This window comes from Protopterus annectens, chromosome 6.part1 (assembly GCF_019279795.1).
Source record: "Protopterus annectens isolate FY-2018-M chromosome 6.part1, PAN1.0, whole genome shotgun sequence".
NCBI lineage: Eukaryota > Metazoa > Chordata > Ceratodontiformes > Protopteridae > Protopterus > Protopterus annectens.
Genome location: NC_056738.1, coordinates 338172659 through 338193398, shown reverse-complemented (window position 1 = coordinate 338193398; position 20740 = coordinate 338172659). Strand labels below are relative to the sequence as shown.

Sequence of the window (20740 nt, the reverse complement as noted above, 5' to 3'; positions counted from 1 at the left end):
CTTCCCTTTTTGGAAAGACTGTCTATGACTCTTTGGTCCAGAGTGAGAGGGACAGGAAGACGCTGTCTGCCATTGAGATCCACTTCTCAAACCCTAAAAGATCCTTTTCTCTGAATCAGAGAGGGCAAAAGAAGATGTGGTTCCGGATGTTTCAGTATTCTTGGGAAACTCGGGACTTGTCTTCCCGTAGAGATAGAGGGGGATCAGACAGACACTGGCCCAGAGGCAGTGGGGGTCCGAGGAATTTTGGGTCTCAAGGGCCTTTCTCAGACAGACCCACGCAGCAGCCCTGAGGGGTTGCCTGATTGCTCTGCTCTGGAGGCAGTCGGGGGTCGCCTGTCATTGCACATGACGGCATGGGAGTCCATGTCATCAGACCATTGGGTGCTTCAGATTATATCCAGAGGTTATACAATCCCATTTGTGGTTTCTCCCATTCCACCCAAACATCTCCCAGACGTACCACCCATGCAAAGGGAGGCAGCAGTACTAGAGGTAATCAAGCTGCTAAAAAAGTGAGCCATCAAAGCCGTCCCCCCAGATCAGTCAGGATCGGGCATCTACTCCAGGTTCTTTTTGGTGCCAGAAAAGACGGGGGACTTATGGCCCATCCTGGACCTGTCAACCCTGAACCTGTCATTTGCCACAGAGAAGTTCCGGATGGTCATGTTACAGTCCATCCTGCCTTACCTGCAAGAGAGGGACTGGATGTGCTCGATAGCCCTCCAGGATGCTTACTATCACATAAAGATGCACAGAGGCTTCAGGAGGTTCCTCCGCTTCTGGCTAGGGGCCAATTATTACCAGTTTTGAGCCCTACCTTTTGGTCTCACCACAGCACCCAGGGTGCTCACAAAAGTAATGGCAGTGGTAGCGGCTCACTTGTGGCTTCTGGGAATCCAGGTCTTCCCCTACCTGGACAATTGACTCCTTGCTGCTCCCACCAAGCATCTACTTTCTCAGGCCAGAGTCTATTTCCTACATCTGGCACACCATCTAGTGAATTACAATCAACACAGCCAAATCTCTCCTAAACCCTGTTCGGGTTATAGGATACATTGGAGCACGGATAGGCACTTTTGCAGACAAAGGTCTTCCTGACCTCGGAGAGAATTTGAAGCTTACGGATGCATGTCGCCTTTGTCTGTCAATCCCATCTTTCTCAGCAGTCAGTTCTACAGGCACTAAGTTCTATGGCAGCGACGATTACGCTACTCCCATGTGCTCATTTGCATATGCGGGTACTGCAGTGCACTCCAGCAGTGCAATGGTCCATGTTGGATCTTTCATTGACACATCCAATACACATAAGCAAAGTCTGCAGGGCGTCCCTCCTCTGGTGGATGCATTCTTCGGAATTACTCGAGGGATGACCTTTCATCATGGTCCCTGCCCAAGCCACAGTGACCATGGATGCCTCCCAGCTAGGGGGGGCATTGCTCAGAAAGGACAGTCCAAGGCATGTGGTCCCCAATCGAGACCAGTTTGCATGTTAATGTTCTAGAGATGAGGGTGGTTCTTTTAGCTTTGCAGACCCTTCATGCCTTTCTCCCTCTAGGAACTATTGAGATTCAGTCAGACAACATGTCGGTGGTCTGGTACATCAACAAACAGGGAGGGACCAGATCCTATCCCCTTTGTCGTGAGCCCATGAGAGTTTGGGAATGAGCGAACTCCACCAGTCATTTACTGGTAGCAATGCACATTCCAGGATGGTCCAACATACTGGCGGACAAACTAAGCCAGACTATTCTGATGCCTTATGAGTGGTCTCTGAATCCTTCAGTAGCAGAGCAGATCTTTCTATTGTGGGGTCAGCCTTGCTGCAATCTCTTCGCATCTCCTTCCAATGCGAACTGCAGCGAGTTCTTCACTCTGAACCCCCCGCCGAAGGAATCCCCCAGAGACGCTCTGGTCCATGCTTGGCCTCCCAGTCTTCTTTATGCTAACCCTCCTTTGCCTCTTATCCCAAAGTTCCTCCAGAAGGCTCGTCAACTCGGAAGCAAAGTGATCCTCATTGCCCCGTTTTGGCCTCACCAAGTATGGTTTCCCTTCCTCTGGTTTCACCTTTTAGCTCCTCCTTGGACCTTGGATCCCCATCCAGATCTCATTTCTCACTCGAAGGTCCCTCATCCAAACCTGGGCAGTCTAAAACTTACGGCTTGGCTGCTTCAGTTCCCTTAATTGCAAGGACTCCCGGTTTATCTTCTTCAGTCAAGACTATTCTGGTGACAGCCCATAAGTCATCTACCAGGAAGATCTACCGTAGCAAATGGAAGGGTTTTTCTATCTGGGCTTCTCAAAGGGATTTGGACCCTTTCACTGCTCCAATTCTGTCCATCCCTGATTTTTTGGCGAACGTTTTTCATCAAGGGGCTAGCTCATCTACAGTGAAAGTTCAACTAGCTGCCATTTCCAATTTCCACTCAGGTGAGAACATGGCTTCTCTGGCTTCTTCTAGGTTGTGCAAAGCTTTTATTAAAGGTACCTTTCTCTTAAGTCCTCTGGTGAAAGATCTTACTCCCCCATGGGACCTTACTGTGGTGTTACAAGCTCTCACTGCCCCCCTTTGAACCAGCAGCAACAGCAGATCTTAAATTCTTATCTTGGAAGACAACCTTCCTAGTGACTATCACCTCAGCTAGGATGGTCTCAGAACTTCAAGCATTGTCTGTCAAGGTTTCATACATGGTCTTTCATAAGGACAGAGTCTCTCTTCGTACCAACCCCCTCCTTTCTTCCAAAAATGGCCTCGTAGACAAATGTCAATCAGACTATCAATTTACCTGTTTTCTTTCCCAATTTCAAGAAAAAGGGTGAATATAAGTTACATCTGTTGGATGTTTGTAGACAACTATGCTTCTGTTTACATCAAACTAAACCCTTTCGCAATTCTGACCAGCTGTTTGTGTCCTTTTTTAAACCGTTTTTGGGTAAACCCATTTCCAAGGTGACCATTGCTAGATGGATTTCTCTCTGCATCCTTCAAGTTTATAAGGACAAAGGCTTGTCCCCTCCGGGTCAGGTTAGAGCTCACAACACCAGGTCCATGGCTACTTTGGCTGCTTTTTGGTCCAGGGTATCCTTGCATGATATTTGTTTGGTGGCTACATGGTCCTCATCTCATAACTTTATTTCTCATTATAAATTGGATTTGATATCTAGAAGGAGAGCATCCTTTGGCTCCGCGGTGCTCCGGAATGTCCTTCCATGATGGCTACCCAGGGGTAAAAGTAGCTGGGGACTCTGTCCCACAGGTTGAAGACCAAATGAAGTAAACTACTTCAGTTTAAGAAGTTATGCACCCACCATAATGTTCCATCTGAGTAGTTCTACTTCCTTTGTCTTCAACCGTTTCCCCCTCCTTCCCCCGGCCTTACTATCTTGGCATGTAGCAGAGCACCTTTGTTGGTGGCTCTGTTCTATGTCAAGAAGTTGGAAATGTTGTGTGCGGTAAGGTATATTGGGTCGGGTTTTTTGGTTTAAGGTGTAGCAAACTTGATCTGAGGGAAGGAAGGTGGTGATGGTGTATTATGGGTAGTGGAGGAGCTTGGAGCTCAGAGCAGATGCTTGTGAAGCTGCCAGCTTGGATCAGATTAGAATCCGTAACACACAGATTGAAGACAAATGAGGTAGAACTACTCAGATGGAGCGTTATGGTGAGTACATAACTTCTTATTTTATAAATAATAGACCAAAAATATGAGGCAAAAATCTGGACAGTCTGCAAAATCTTAGGTTCATAGGTAGGTTCATAGGTAGGTACTAGGCTATCGGCCCAAGGCCCATACAAGCCTAGCCAAAAAATGTACCCTGGGTTTCGCCACCCAAGAAAATTATTTTCCTATTCCCCAGTCGAGCAGAGCCACAGAAGTGATCCCCGGGGTTTATTTCCCATTTCCCATCCAATCATCAAGATTTTTCTTGAAGAGTGCTAATGAGGAGCTCTGTTTGACATAGATAGGTAGTCTGTTCCACAGTATGGGAAGTCTCTGGGACAGGAATCTATCCCTCCAGCATGTTCTGTTTATTGTGGTGACAAGGTTAAGGTCCCTAGAACGTGTAGCTCGGAGGGATTGGGATTTCTTTAAGTGGAGCATGTCCAACAGCTCTGGATTTGACATAGCTTTGTATGTTAGGCAGAGATCGCCCCTGAGTAGGCAATATGCGATGGAGTAAAGCTGTAGTTTTTTGAGACGGTCTGCATAGGGCATCTGTTTGAGGCCAGTAATCCTCTTTGTGAGGTATTTCTGTGGTCTTTCCAGTTGTTGTAGATGTCTTGTGTGGTACATACCAAAAGGGGCGCTGTACTCTATAATGGGTCTAATGAGTGATGAGTAGAGGGGAACAATGACCTCTTTTTTTCTGGATGAGAACCCTTTTGTGATGAGATGAGCCACGTAGAAGGATTTCCTGACCACTGTGGCGATGTGATTATCAAAGGAGAGACTACTGTCCACCTGTGTCCCAAGGTCTCTTATCACATTTTCGGCATTAAGTAGACTACCAGCTATGTGGTAGTTCATGGGTACAGAGTTTTTACCAAAGGGGATGACAATACACTTTTTGGCATTGAGCTTCAGGCCATGGCTTTGACACCAGGTATCTGTCTCAGTGAGGCCCTTTTGTAGTTTGTCCACATCGTTAGGAGTTTCGATTATGGCTCCTAGTTTGCAGTCATCTGCAAACTTTGTTAGCCAAAGACCTTCTGTGTTGGCTTGCACTTCAAAGAAGTAGATACCAAACAGGAGAGGACCCAGGACTGAACCCTGTGGTACTCCACTTGTCACTGGTCTGATGTCGGATTTGGAATCCGCTACTTTCACAGTGTGGGTTCTGTCCATGAGCCAGTTGGCAACCCATCTTGTGACATAGGGATTTATACCTAGTTTAGTGAGCTTATCTATAATTCCAGAGTGGGGGATGGTGTCGAAAGCCTTGGCGAGATCTAAATAAGCTGTGTGAACCATTTTACCATCATCTATGGCTTTGGTGACTGCTTTAAAGAACTCAATCAGATTTAGGAGACATGATCTGCCTTTTACAAATCCAAACTGAGTAGGGTCCAGAGTTTGGAGATTATCAATGTCTTTGTTTATGAGTTCCATGATGATACGTTCTATGGCCTTGCAGACCAGGGTCGTCAGGCTAATGGGGCAGTAGTTCTGGGGTCTGTCGTGGCTCCCCCTTTGTGGAGTGGGATAACTGTCACGGTGCGCCATTCAGTGGGTACAAAGCCTGAGGTGAGGGCTATGATTGAACATGGTACTTAGGTAGGGTGCCAGTTCATTCTGTAGTTCGTGTAGAACGCAGCCTCGGATATTGTCAGGTCCCATGGATGCTGTGTTCTTGGCTTTGAAGAGTGTGTTTTTTACCTGTGCAGCCGTGATTATAGGAACTTTGCATTCTTCCAGTATAGAGATGGGCCCTCTAGGGGGTGAGAGGGGGGTAAAGTTAGCACTGAACCTATCTGCTAGGATGTTGGCAATATCAGTTGGTTCTGTATATTTAGTGCCATTATGCTGTAACTCAGAGCAGATCTGAGTGTTCCCATTTAGATTCTTGACATAGCTATAGAATGCTTTGTGGTTGTCTTTAGAGTCAGTGGCAATTTTGTTTTCGTAACTAGCTTTGGAGGATTTTATGAGGGATCTCAGCTTCTTACTGAGGTTGACCAGGGAGTTCCTCCAGTCATGGTATTTTACTCTTTTGTGCAACAGTTTCTTTCTTCTGTTGTAGAGTTTGTTATGGCAGAGGACCACCAGATTGGCTTCCTTTTTTTGGAGGATAACATCTTGGTTCTATTAGGGATAGCATGATCCATGCACTCGTGTAAGTGCTTATAAAGTGCATTTGTGTAGGATTCGGCAGTCATACCTCTATTGTCCATCTGCATAGGTGTCATGAAGTTTGCCACTTCTGTCTTAAGAAGTGTGAAGTTGGCTTTTGAGAAGTTTTTTACAATGGTTTCCCTAATTGGGGCTGGGGTTGGGATGTGGATGTCTAGGCTGATTAGCTTGTGGTCGGATCTGACCAACGAGGAATTGACCTCTGGTGTGGAACACCGGTTTCCCATGTTGGTGATGACCAGGTCTAGGATATTGCTGCCCCTGGTGGGGGTGTGAATAAGTTGATCCAAGGTGTTGGAATTTATGAATTCCAGAAAATGTTGAGCAAAAGAGTTGGTACATGAGTAGTTTTCCCAGTTAATGGTGGGGTAGTTGAAATCGCCCATTATTAGGGTGTTGGATTGTACCCTAATACCTTCCAGTGTATCAAGAAATGAGGAGTGGGAATCCTGGGGCATGGTGGGGGGGTCTGTAGCAAGCTACAAATTGGAATGTGATCTTGCCCAGAGTTAGTTGCACTTGGATAATCTCAGATGCATTATGCTGTGCAAGTAGCCTGGAGGTGTGGATATCCTTAATGAATATGGACACGTCTCCGCCTTTAGTGCTTCTTTCTGGGTTACGTGGCCGAAAGGTGTGGTATGAATTGAAGCCTGGTAATGCAGGGGTGCTCTCTGGAGCTTTGAACCAGGTCTCTGTCACTGCACAGATGTCAATGTTCTCCATTTTAAGGAGTGCCTCGAGAGAGTGCATTTTGAGGTTTAGACTTCTAGCATTGAGTAGCATTACCCTCAGATTTTGCTTGCTTGTACCTGTTATGGTGGTGAATTTGTCATTTGAACCTTGCCTAAAAAGGCACTATAGGGGTGGCAAGAGTCTTAGCCAGTATCCGGAATCCTAAGGGCAACAGGTGCAGGCCATCTCTGGCAAAGCATCGTGGACTGTCGATCATGTCGCCCCAGGCAGACAAATACTGGATCCCCTTAGAATGACACCAGAAGCTTAGCCAATTGTTGAAGTCAATCATTTTGTCCTTGTACTGTGGTATCATTCTGGGTGATGGCAGGATGCTACTCAGGGTTAGGGTCATACCTGCCTGGGATACAAGATCGGAGAGCTCCTCCATGTCTCTTTTCATGTAGTCCAGGGAGGTACGTCTCAGGTCATTCACACCAACATGGACAATGACAGTGTCATATTTGTATTTATTGTGGAGTGACCTGAGTGCATGCGTTATGTGGCGGATCCTGGCACCTGACAGGCAGCTGACAGTAACTTTCTCCTTGTTTAGTCTAGTGAGTGGAACATCAGTGTGCCTGACTATAGAGTCACCTATGACTAGAGTGTTGGCACGTTGTTATGCCTTATGGGCTGTTTACAGTTGAGAGGTGTAGGACCATGTATATGCACAATTCAGTGTAGTGTTAGCCATCCCCCAGACTCCTGTGGGGATGGCTTACAGTGTTCTGTTTTCAAAAAAATCAGTTCATTTCCTTGGTGGGTTAGTGGCCTCACAAGCCTGTCCCTCATCTTGGATATGAAGAATGCAGGTATGGTGGCCATGCCACCCTACAGGTGGAGCTTCTATACCTGACAGCTTCATGGACATGCTGCTCCACTTGTATGTCAGACCTGCCTCCCTGCTGTGTCAATACCAGATCTGACATACAGGTGGAGCTGCTGCACTGGCCAGACTCATTTGTCCCACTAAGTTCTTTATCATTACCTGTTTGTGGCATAGCGTGATTCCCTTTAATTCGATACCTCATGGTATTGAACCATGTACTATTCCTCCCTTATGGTGTCAACAGAAGGTGCCAGCATGTTTAAACTTTTCTCCCTTAATACAACTAAAGTAAAAAGTGCATATTTTAGAATCAGATAGTATAATTGCAACAAAAGAAGTGGTAATAAAACCTTTGCTCTTGATCTTAAAGTTCGAAATCTAAATAAAGGAAGCTGTACCTAAAACAAAGCAAGACAGTAGCCTCTTCCTACTCCACTTTATATAGCACATTTAATAATAAATTTATATTCACCATTTTTGTGCAAGCTGAGTAAATGGTCCTTCATGTCTGCTGTAAAAAAATCTTTTTTGCAGCTGGCTTTTCTGTGTAGTATTACATAAAACAGTACCAAAAGCTTCCACATCTGACATTTCATTATCAGTATTAAAATAATATACAATAATTACCTTTTCCCACAGTTCTAACGCAATTCGCCATACTCTGTAGTCGTGATTTAAACTTACAGAACATCTGGCTTGAAGGATCTATATTTACATTATAACATTTGCAGACGTAATGACTGTGTTTCCTTAATTTTCCTTTGTCTTTTTTGCATTGCATTCACTTATTTATATATTTGGGTTCCTTATTGAAATGTTGGCATTTGTAACACTGAATGCCGTCATGCTATTAAAAAAAGACTGAAAATGCAAAAGAGTGAATTTTGAACATCGCTCTTCTCCTTAAAACTTTTTTTTTTTTTTTTTTTTTTTTTTTGCAGAGGTCAAGCCCTCCATATCCCCAACGGTATATACACTAACTCTGGGATTGTCATACCTCAGGGAAAAGGGCATATTCTGAGAAATGGCTATCTCGGACTTAGTATATACAAGTCCTTTTTTTGCCAATTCAGTCTCAGCATTATTGCACTCTCTAAAGCTGGTCCTATAATTTCAAATGGTCATGTATTTTAATATACTTATATAATATGTCCAAATTCAGACCAGTGACAAATGGAGTACCACAGGGTTCAGTCCTGGGTCCTCTCCTGTTTGGTATCTACTTCTCTGAAATACAGGCTAACACAGAAGGTCTTTGGCTAATGAAGTTCGCAGATGACTGCAAACTCGGAGCCATAATCGAAACTCCTAACAATGTGGACATCCTACAAAAGGGCCTCACTGAGACAGATGCCTGGTGTCAAAGCCATGGCCTCAAGTTCAATGCCAAAAAGTGCATTGTCATCCCCTTTGGTAAAAACACTGTACCCATGAACTACAATATAGGCAGTAGTATACTTAACACCGAAAGAGTGATAAGAGACCTTGGAACCCAGGTGGACAGTAGTCCCTCCTTTGATAATCACATCACCACAGTAGTCAGGAAATCCTTCTACGTGGCACACCTCATCACAAAAGGTTTCTCATCCAGAAAAAAAGAGGTCATTGTTCCCTTCTACTTATCACTCATTAGACCCATTATAGAGTACAACGCCCATTTTGGAATGTACCTCACAAGACATCTACAACAACTGGAAAGGCCGCAGAAATACCTCACAAAGAGGATTACCGGCATCAAACAGATGCCTACGCAGACCATCTCAAAAAACTCCAGCTTTACTCCGTCGCATATCACCTACTCAGAGGTGATCTCTGCGTAACATACAAAGCTATGTCAAACCCAGAACTGTTGGATATGCTCCACTTAAAGAAATCCCAATCCCTCCGAGCTACACGCTCTAGGGACCTAAACCTTGTCACCACAATAAACAGAACATGCCGGAGGGATAGATTCCTGTCCCAGAGACTTCCCATACTCTGGAATAAACTACCTATCTATATCAAACAAAGCTCCTCATTAGCACTCTTCAAGAAAAATCTTGATTGGATGGGAAATAGGAAATTCACCCTGGGGATCACTTCTGTGGCTATGCTCGACAGTGGCACAGGAAAATAATTTTCTTGGGTGGCAAAAGCCAGGGTACCTTATTGGGTAGGCTTGAATAGGCCCTAGGGCCGATAGCCTAGTACCTACCTATGAATCTATATATATATATATATATATATATATATATATATATATATATATATATATGTGTGTGTGTGTGTGTGTGTGTGTGTGTGTGTGTGTGTGTAGAAATATATATATATATATATATATATATATATATATATATATATATATATATATATATATATATATATATATATATATATATATATATATATATATATATATATATATATATATATATATATATATATATATATATATATATATATATATATATATATATATATATATATATATATAGAGAGAGAGAGAGAGATACATTTTCTTGTTATGGTGCTATTGATCAACCACCTATTTGGCAATTTAATTTCTTTCTTCATTCAGGTTTAATTGTATATTTATGCATACTTCTTTTTCCATGTAGAACGTATTTTGTTTCTTTAATACATTTATTCGTCTATTTGTATCTGGACTCTTTTTCCTTGGGACTCCATTGAACATGGAATATCCCCAGATGAGGACATTCCTGGTGAGCAACTGTAATAATTAAAAATGAAAATATAGATAAATGCCTATCACAATTCATTGCAGATTTCATGTCATCAGCCTTCATTGGCTAACAGTTTCCAACAGTACTCCAGTACAGCTTCAATTTTTCTTCATTCCTGTCGGTAAATATTCTTATTCAATTTGTAGATCATCTACAAAATTAATTTTGTGTATGGTATTTGTGCAAGCCTGTATATGACACTCTCCAGTCCACCTTTGTAGCCACCTACATCAGTAAAAGTACTTTTGTACTTATAAAAAAAGATGTAGTAAAGCACCACAAGTCAGAGTCCTGTATACATCCTCTATGCATTGTACATTCAGCATATGTTTCTATCACTTTGCATGTCTTTATAGATCAGCAGATTGATACAAGTCCATTGTACTGTCTCTTAAGTTGGTACAGTAGAATCCATTCTCTGCATGTTGTCTGTGCACTTAATATGTCCGTGTTGCAATCTATACTCATACACAGCTCTGTGTGTAGCCTCATCAATGGAAAATATAGAAAACAACAAAAATGGAGGACCTTCCATACTCAACCATAAAGGAAAAAAACACCATGTTCATGGAAACAATCACATTAGCCAAAAGGAATGAAATGTTTTCACATAATTCCATAGGAATTAAGCAAGTCAAGAAGGCATGATTCACCTTATGTCTATGGCTTTGTTTGACATTGTCAAATGCGACTGTTTTTTGCAGTATTGTGCATAAATGTTATAATTATTTGGTGGTGCTTTTTTGACCCTTTCTTTGCATGGGTTATGCTGTACAGTACTGTATCCTGTGCTTGTGTGTGGTGACTTGTCATGGTTATTGTACACAGATGTCTCCTCACATCAGCGAGAGACAGCTCTGGAGGAATAGCTGCATCTCAACTTCATTTGCTTTCTTGCCATGCCTCCCTGTCATTCAGATGCAAGTCTGTATCCTACCCCCAAGCCATGTCATGCCCGCATACTAGTAGACACTTTACATGCATCAGTGCGTTCTACAGGAGTACCACAGCTGTGTCTTTGTAGCCATCAGGCACATCTCAACTACCTTAGGGCTTCAGCAACTGTCACTTGTGTCAGAAACATCCAACTGTAAGACAAATCTTTGTTTAGAACAGATGTTGTGCAACAAAGTCATAGGAAAGTTCTAGGCTAGCTGCTCCTGTGGGCCATTTTAAGCCTAGCCAGCTTTCCTTTAAAGGTGAGAATCAAACCGTGCACCTTGTATCTGTGAGGTAAAAACCTTAATTATGCCATCCCTGTTCAATGTAAATCTTATACCATGCTTTTCAGCAGTAACCTTTGACTGTTATCATATTTTTGCAGTGCATTTTTTTATAGCTTTATTTATTTTAACAGAGAGGATAGGTTGAGCAAATGGAACTTTTTTCAGCCCACACTGGTAACTGAATACACAAATATAATCATATCTCAGCCCATGAATAAAACCTCTAGTAAATGTCTAAGAGGACATAGAACAGATCTGAGTTCTACAATATAATAAATATGAACACACTTGTTCTGCAAGTAGACATGTGAAATTTATGCATTTTACTTAGTCACAGCTGCATTCATGAACAGCTTTTATGTATTTTGTGCTGGAAAGTCAGCTAACACAAACTACTCCCTGTCAAAAAGTCAAGATTATTTTCAGCTGTAGTTTTATCAATAGGGTGTTTCTGCATTCTAGTCTGCAAATTCTGGCACAAATGTTGTATAAAAAACAGTGACTGCATATAAGATAACAGCTAAAAATGCAAAAAGCATCCTGATGTACAATGTTTTTAATCTGCATAAAACTAATTGTCAGTATTTTTGCTCTGCCCTTGTAATATTGACGAAAAGCAAACTAGCTTTCACATGGTGGTTAAACAAATGTCTGATCTGTGATTTCACAGAATTATAAGTGGACAGCTAGATAAAAGATTTATTTTTTAGTCATATGAATCTTGGATAATGCTGAGTTGTAGAGTTAATTCCTTGTCTTTCTGCAGTTTGTGCAGAGTCTGTGCAACACAATAATGGCTCGTACCTTAAACATAATCAGAGTGCAGATAATATCTAAGCTTTCCTTATCATTGCCTCACCTTTAATGCCGTACTGGTCAGTCTGTGGACTGGATGACAGCTCAGTAGACTTTCAGATGGGCTGTAGCCAGAAGGAACGAACAAAAAACTGCAAATCTTACAACATACAGCTGAGACACTCGGACTTTCACAGGCCTTGCTAGATTTCAACACTGAAGCCTAAAGAAGGATCATGGGATTGATGATGTAGAATTTGAAACATGAAGGTAAAGATGAGACAGTGCACAGCTCTAGTTCATTTGTGCATGTAATTAGCTGGTACATTAGTAACAGGGAAAAAAAACGTGATTTTTAAAATTCAGAACTTCAGAACCAGCCTCTAAAACTGTAAAGATGCACTCTGTTCTGATTTATTTGTTCTCACAGGTGTGTCACAACTCTTACCTGCTGTTGCTTCCTTCTGTTACTGGAAGTGTAGGTCAGCAAGGGAATGTAACAAATCCTTTAGCAGGCTGATAAGCATTTTAAAAGACTGCTGTCTGCTGTAATGACGTTTCCCTGGTTCCTGATTTTTTGTGATTCATTATACTTTCTGCAGCCACTGAGAGAATGTTATGCATGTAACATTCAACGTGAGACAAATATAAATGTTTAATGGAGTCTTTATTTTTAATGCATCACTTCATGCGTTAGAAGGTAACAGCACTAAGGATGAGAACAGAATTGGAGATGGTTTGGAGATGAGATTCAACCATCTAAGCTTTTTTTGTCTTGTTATTGGTAGAACTCGGCCATAGTGTGTACCAAGTGTTTATAGGACTAGAGCTTCAGAGGCTTATATAACTTCATGCATCCATCTGGCTTGAGTTCTTCAAATAGCTTCTTTTATGTTTCTCTCTTTTTCTGAAAGATAATTCTGATACCAACTTAGATTCTGCATATAACAATGAGATACCAGAGTTACGTCTCTTCTCTTGCCTTAGTTCTTTCTTCAAAACTACGCATAGTAAGCCGTTCTAAGCCCTTTTCTCTTTGTGCACCTGCTTTTGCTCACAGGAGCATATTTTTGTTGTACCTTGAATTGCTTATGTCATGTCTGTTCCTTGACAAAGATGGACTCAGGAAGTGCACATTGTACTGTAGAATGCAATATTACCAGCTGTCTACAGAGTATAACTTTTTCTTTTCCCCGATGGTGTGTGTTGCCCCAGTATTCCAACAGTCTTCCTTAATGTGTTGTCACATTGTTTACACTCAGCTCACTATCAATTTTTGTTGATGTAATTTCTGCTTCCCGTCCAGCTGTGCACACATTTTCTGTATTCTTTCCGAATGCATAAATGTGCATTGATTTTAATATGTTGTGTGTTGCCATATTCCTTTGTTCTTGTTCATAGGTTCATAGGCTAGTACTAGGCTACTTGCCTTTCTGAACCATTTTAAGCCTAGCCAGTTTCCCCTCAAAGCTGAGTCAAACCACATGCACTTTGTGTCTGTGAGGTAAATCACCTTAACCTTTATGCTAGTCCCCAACCCCTCTTGTCAAGTCCCTTTTTATCCTTTCAGCACAGTCTTGTGTTTCAAACTTGCTGCATATGTTGGTATTATCATTGGAAAGACAGACTTTTAGTTCTAGGCCTTCTGTAGTATCACTTGTAAGGACATTTGAAAAGGTTTCAAAGTGGTAATGATCTCTGAGCTATCTGACTTTCACCTAAGTGAATCCTATTTTGGATAGCCCCAAACACAGTGTTCTTTCATTTTTCTTTTAACACAAGTGTTAGGGTACCCCTAGTGTGCACTACTTACAGAAATGAAGAGATTCCTATCAGGTACCCCTTGCCACAAGAGTCTTGATAGGTGGTCTGGCAAAACTTAGTGTTCAGTATGCTCGTACTGCACCTTACTGCAGTCACCTCTACTCTTCTGATCCCCAAACTTTATTTATTCTCAGATCTACAGCTAGCTACATTTGTAGAAGTGTACCTTAGTGAATTCATTTGTTGGATTATTTCCTTCAGTTTCATTACTTGTTTGATTGTTGTTTTATACTGATTTGTTTACTGTTTGAACTTGATTTCCTTAAGAAACTGGTGGACTGTCAGATTTTTGTATCATACTGTTTAATTACATTCCTCAGCTTGTGCACTAACAGCACAATCACTTACTGTAGGTGATCTGTCAGTCATGCGATCCTATTCCCTAATCTATACTTCTAGCATACCTCCTAACTTTCCAGATTTTCACTGAATGCCCATATTTTTGCCTCAGATTTTTGGTCTGTTTCTCAAATAAATTATGGATTTCTGGCAAATTGCTGAGGATTGATGTCAGTAAATAATGACAGAGGATCAGACATCACATCCTTCAGAAAATGCATGCTAACACAAAACCTGTTATTCTAGCAACTTTGTAAGATTATAAGAGCAATATTCAAAATCTGTCCCTGTTATGGGGCCTTTGTCCCTCATTATTTTTGGTTTTGTCCATATTTCTTCCAAGTTAAGAGGTTGAGAGGTATGAGATGAACTGTACCCCTTCTCCTACACTACATCCCACTCATTAAGAGCCTGCTGTAGTTGCTTTTCTCCCACAATCCACCATTCTTGGGCCTGCTTGAACTGCTGTCAGGTGACATCCTCTCATTGTTGCCACACATCCCCAAGTATGATGGCAATCCAAATACATCAAACAAGACATCACAGCAGCATTTTCCCTTAGCATGCTCTTGTTTTTTCCTGCTATTCTTTGGTTATTGTCAATTAGAGTTTGTCTGGCACTTCTACCTTTTCTCAGTAATTCCTGACATTTTCCACCTGTCCTACCATCTTCTTTTCTATTCTTTAATGATTCTTTCTGCCTAATTTTCACTGATTATCGTTTCAGTATCTTTACTTCACAGGGCTAGCTTCCCCTTTTATTTTCTTTTTTGTTTTCGTCCCTCATTCATGCTTAGAGTCTGATATGGACTTCACTTAGTAGTCCCAACTTCTGGAACTATTTCTGTATCCGTTGTGCAGACCTGCTCATCTGATATCCCTTTGCCTTGATTGTCATGCACTTTGACCTATTAGTAAAGTTCAGTGTGTATTAGTCAAGCTTTGGCCAGATGCTACATGCTGGCAGTAATGAAAAAGGCATAAAGAATGGTGTCCATTATTTGTGGATGCCTAAGTCCTGCTATGCTAGTAACAGCTACATCATCATTACTAGATCATTTTGTGCCATTCCGTGACTTCTGTAGTCTTTGAAATCAGAGTGCAGCTTCTAATACAAACAAGTGGATGTACAAACCTTTAGCTGTGAGCTCACAAAACTTGTCAGAAGTCCATTGAGTAAAGTATATACTTAAATCATGAGCTTATCCGCATTTGGCTGCATATCCAGCCGGATTCCTGTGTGTACCTAAAACTGACAGATTCTAAAAGAATCAAATGCGTTTGTGTCGATTTAAGAAGCAACACAGTAATTTCTTTAATTTCAGACTCTGATCTGCTTGTAGCCAAGATATATGTTATGAATTCCCAATTATAGTTAGAATATTACTTTCAGGAAAAATGAAGTTATGACCAGGGCAGTGACATAGTGGTACAAGCAAAATCCAAACTTGGAGCTGGTTTTCATCACTAGAAGCCCCAGATTATGGTGTGATGTACACAGTCTTTATAACTTTACTTGTTCAAGGAAGTTTACAATAATCCGCATCTGTCGGAGACCTGAGTTAACCAAGCACTGCTCAGATAGTAAGTTATAAAATAATGAACAGTGCAGTGACTGCTTAGGAAAAAAAGCTAGGCGAAGAAAGAGGACAACAGACTGTGTCTGTCTGTGCCATTGCTGGCAATGCTTTATAGGAGTCTGAGATATAGGTAGGTTGGTCAGGGTAAAATATTAAGTTGCAGGGGCCTCCTCACTTGTTTGAGGAGCAGAACATAACCTGGAGTGCTATAGGGACTGACCCTCAGGGAAGCCTGATGGTATATTCTGTCAAGTTTTCACTCTAACAAGTGACTTTATACAGATGTTTAGAAGAGGCACACTTGAGAATGTGCACTTATATGCAAATGGACTCAGTTCATGTGTATGGTTGGAAGAACAATAAGGAATGCTGTTTAAACTAAGAGCTAGACAAAAGCTACATCCCCATCCAAAATAAAACTGACCTGTGTGTTTTCCCTTAAGGGGAGAACTAGTGCCATTATTTTATACAGAAGATAAATGTTGGGAAGAGGTATGTTCTGATGTTACACCTAGGATGCAAGTCTGGAGCAGGCTTTCCAATACAAAGCTGAAACCGTGAATGTAAATTTATTTTGTTTATTTATTTTGCATTTGTTAACCAGGTAGTGTCCGGCTGGGCAAATAGCCCGTTTTCAGCAGAGACCTGGGGAGAAAAGCTCCATAACAATAGTACAAAAAATGATTACAAAAATGTTTATAAAGATTTACAAAGAGTATACAAAAAGTTTAACAGTTGCTTACAGTCACAGTTTACAAAAAGAGAATGTAAAACAGAAAGCGTTACATTTCCTAAGCCTTACTACAGACAGTAATATGAAACTCATTGGGTACATAACTAAAATAAACATTGTGGTATTTTCATTTGGTAGAAGTGAGACAAGGATAACAGAGCAGTAAAGAAACATGCAAAACTAGCCAGGGGTATTACAGGAGCATTGCCGCTGTTGAGTAAGGTATTCCTTTAGGAGTTGTTTGAAGCTATGACTATCTGTGATTTTAGGATATTCTGGGGTAATAGGTTCCACTGTTTGGCTACTTTGAAGGAGAAGAGAGAGTCACTGAAGGAATTATGGGACTTTGTAACCTTGAGTATAAGTTTATCGGATGATCTAAGAGTCCTGGGGTTGGTATTTAGTCGCACTAGGCTGGAGAGTGCAGGGCCGTTTTCAGGTTTGTGGATGATGGAGTGGGCAGTGGTGAGTTGATTGAGCAATAACAGACTGGGAAATTCAAGCCAGTGTACTTTTTGAAGAGCAAGGCAATGATGGGTCCTGTTGGGTATATTAGCAGCAAATTTTGCTATTTTATTATAACAGGAATCAAGTAGATGTAAATCAGACATGCGCAAGTTAGTGAAAATTTGAGAACAGTAGTTGAGAGTAGATAGGAAGTGGGATCTGGCTGGGGCTAGTCTAGCATTTTGAGTGAGGTAAGGTTTGGCTCTATAAGTTTGATGTGAACCTTTTTAATTGCGAGTGATATGTGTTTGTCGAATGTTAGGTTGTAGTCTATTGTGACACCAAGTAATTTTGTTTAATGTTTAAGTGGTTTATATAGAAGACATCTTTCATTTAAACAGCATGCTGTACATGATTTCAGGCATGTAGTGAGTGCTGTTTATCTTATAATCTGTAATGGGAGTTGCACATAATTGTTATACAACAAATGCAGTGCTTAGTTATATAATAAATCTTTGCATAACATTATTATGCTACTGTCATCCGTTCTGTTTATTTTTCCTCAGCAAGACAGAACTTTCTCTGAATATTGGCACACTAAAGAACAGCAGGCATAACTATTTTTTGTGACAGGAATTTAAACTAAAATGTAATATATGTAGAAAAGAAAGTTGCTGTTGTTGTTGTTGTTGTGTCTTTCGGCTTTTCCCGGTATGTAGAAAATAAAGTAAAATACCAAAATAAGGTGCCACACATCAGACATTTTTTTCTTCACAGGTAGTTCCAGCATTCTTGAAGCCTTCAGTAATCGCGGTGTACTAGACAATACCAGCACCACGAGAAAACTGTCATCCAGTTCAATGCAGGACTGTTGTAAACCGGAGACTTCACCAACCTCAAGGTACCGAGTTCTTGTATAAGTGGGGAGGATGGTGGGATAATTATAAACTTCCCAAACTAAACCTAAGTAGAACTAATCCGTGACTTCTAAGAGAAGTATTTAACTTCAGTAGATGTTTTACTCACATTTACAAATAACTGAATATTTCAGCTGTGTGTGTGTGTGTGTGTGTGTGTGTGTGTGTGTGTGTGTGTGTGTGTGTGTGTGTGTGTGTGTGTGTGTGTGTGTGTTTGTTTCACAGCTGGTTAGTAGAACACTTGAATAACATTCCTATTATTAAGATTACTACATTGTAAACACTACTTTTGCATCTTCATCTCATCCACAGTATCCCTCATCCATTGCTGCACTGTGGGGTAAACTGAGGAATGAAAATACATTTGTGAAGGAACAGAAATGGCCTTTGCAACTTAAATATGAGTCTTGTTGTTGCCATGAATACTAGTATGTGAGAAGCCTTTTATTTTTTTTTTCTTTGTTTGCTTCTTTTCTTGGGTTGCAGAAAACCTAAAGTAAGTACATCTAGAGGTCAGAGGTATGGGACTTGCCTTCACAAGAAATTTATGGTACATTTGCTTCCTGTAAAAAGCAGAAGTCAAAACAGCCAGGTTTTACACGTGCAAATGTTCAGAATCAGACTCAGAAATACAATGTGCAGCCCAGATGGTATACTTTGGTTTCCATTTGATGAGACTTTATATAATTTAAAAAAGAATAAATACAACAAAAAATGCATGATGTTTTGGAGCTAGCTAGATTTTAATTCTGACACTATTTATGGATCAGCAAATGTGTGAACTTAACTGGGTGTGTTTAAATTTTACATTAAAATAATACCAGGTTTTCCAGATTTCACTTTGTTTTAACACCGAGGCTTATAGCAGCATTTTTTGTTATCATTTGATAAGTATATATGCAAGCTTTTCTGTTAAGCCCAGTTAAAAGATTTTTGTATTACATTTACTACAGTTTTAAGCAGAGTTGTAATACTTATTCTTTTTTGTTCATTCCTTTTGTTTTCTTTTGTAACTGTTTTTGCTACTATTTTTGTATTTTTGTTATGCATGTTGAGTATCTGAATTTGACAAGCTCAAGGTAAATCCAAAATGTGGTACAGGAAGTGAATGCTAAGATGAAAAATAATTTAGTTTATAATGTATATGGAAGGACAGAGGCAAAGTTCTATATCAAGAAGGTGGAATTAGTTTTATAATATGGAATGTAACAAGCAATCTGTTAAAGGAAATTACAATTTGTACTTAGTTTAAATGGTCTTAAAGGATTAAAACCTGCGATAGCTGTACTGTAAGAAACACATTCAGATGAGGAGTAATATGATTCTTTAATACGAGGATATTGGTTATGGGGAGGGTAATAGTCATTTGTTGTTGCAAGAAAGGCAGGGGTATTTCAATTGATCCCAGGAGCTTGACCCTTATAGGTGGAGGATATTTTGCTAGATGTTATGGATGCTGCTTGGGGGGAGGTTAAAGGATATATTGATACAACACCTATTATGGATTATAGTGTATATCTACCCATGTCAACAGTTCAGACAGTATAGTGGTGAGAGCTTTTCAAGAAGATATTACTGTCTCTGTCTATACATATATATATATATATATATATATATATATATATATATATATGTACATGTACATATACAAGTAGGTGTACATAAATAATTGAATCACCCAAAGTCAACCACAAAAGGTTGACAAAATATGTTAACAGTCCACCATGCATTCACAAGGGAAATCTTTGCCACATGTAAATGACAAGTTTAAAAATTAAAGTCAAAAGCATAGATATATTGTTTGTGATTGTATGTGTCAGTGTACAAATGTCAAAATGGAAAAGTTCAAACCATTCTGTGTACATTCCAAGGATTATCCCAGAGCAGACTAAACCAACAGCAAGTATTTTTTTGCTGGGGGGCCAGCCACCCTGCAGCTCCCACAATCCTGCAAATTATATATGCTAACTCTGAGCTCACACAATCCCCGGGGATAGGGAATATTCTCCGACCCAGGAATTTTAGATCTTTTGCACATGCTGACCATCTGTTTCTGCTGACCAAACCGTATCACCCAAAACTGCATTGAACTAGAAGTTTAGAAGGAGAACTGTCATTTTCTTCCATAAGTCATAATTATTTCTGATGTTCTTTACACAGTTATTTCCCAGCATTCATGTTTCACTCCATAATGTATTGGCCACACTTTTGACAACACTGGTGGACTGATTTTAGCCACAAAATGTTTCAAGAACTTGAATATGGTACAAACAAAAGGATGATATAATAGTAAGCTGTACCAGTCTGCTCTGTAATCAAGGTAATACTTAGTGATGCCAGATCTGCCACATACAAGTCCCCACTACCCCCATTTTATTGGTGCAGTTCAAGTGCTGAAACAGACAACTTTAAAACATTTTTGCAGGTTGGCAGTAGCCCCCGATGTGAGTACTGTATTTCTACACACAGTCTCTGAATGGTCTTCCTATAAGTCCAAATCAACTCAGCGGGAAGGGAAATGGCATTTATTTATTTATTTTTTCTAAGTCGCTGTGACGTTGTATGTAGTATGTTTAGAGGGTGGAGCTGCAGTGGTAGAACCCTCACAGTGGTGAGAGCGTTGAGGCTGTCAGTACAGTTCATTACATTTATTGTGATGGCAGTAAAATCATTGGTGGAAGATGAGTTACGACATGTATGTCTTAGTTAAGTTCAGCTGACCCCAGTGAGACTATGTAGT

General features: G+C 40.6%; 1 protein-coding gene across 1 annotated transcript in view; it reads left to right on the top strand.

Annotated features, from left to right (window-relative positions):
* EML3 (EMAP like 3) overlaps window positions 1–20740 on the top strand; it is a gene marked incomplete in the record, with an annotated part of 1888117 nt that overhangs the window by 846497 nt on the left and 1020880 nt on the right. The window contains 1 exon segment of the mRNA XM_044075756.1: window positions 17861–17984. Within this exon segment, the coding sequence (XP_043931691.1) occupies window positions 17861–17984 (124 nt within the window).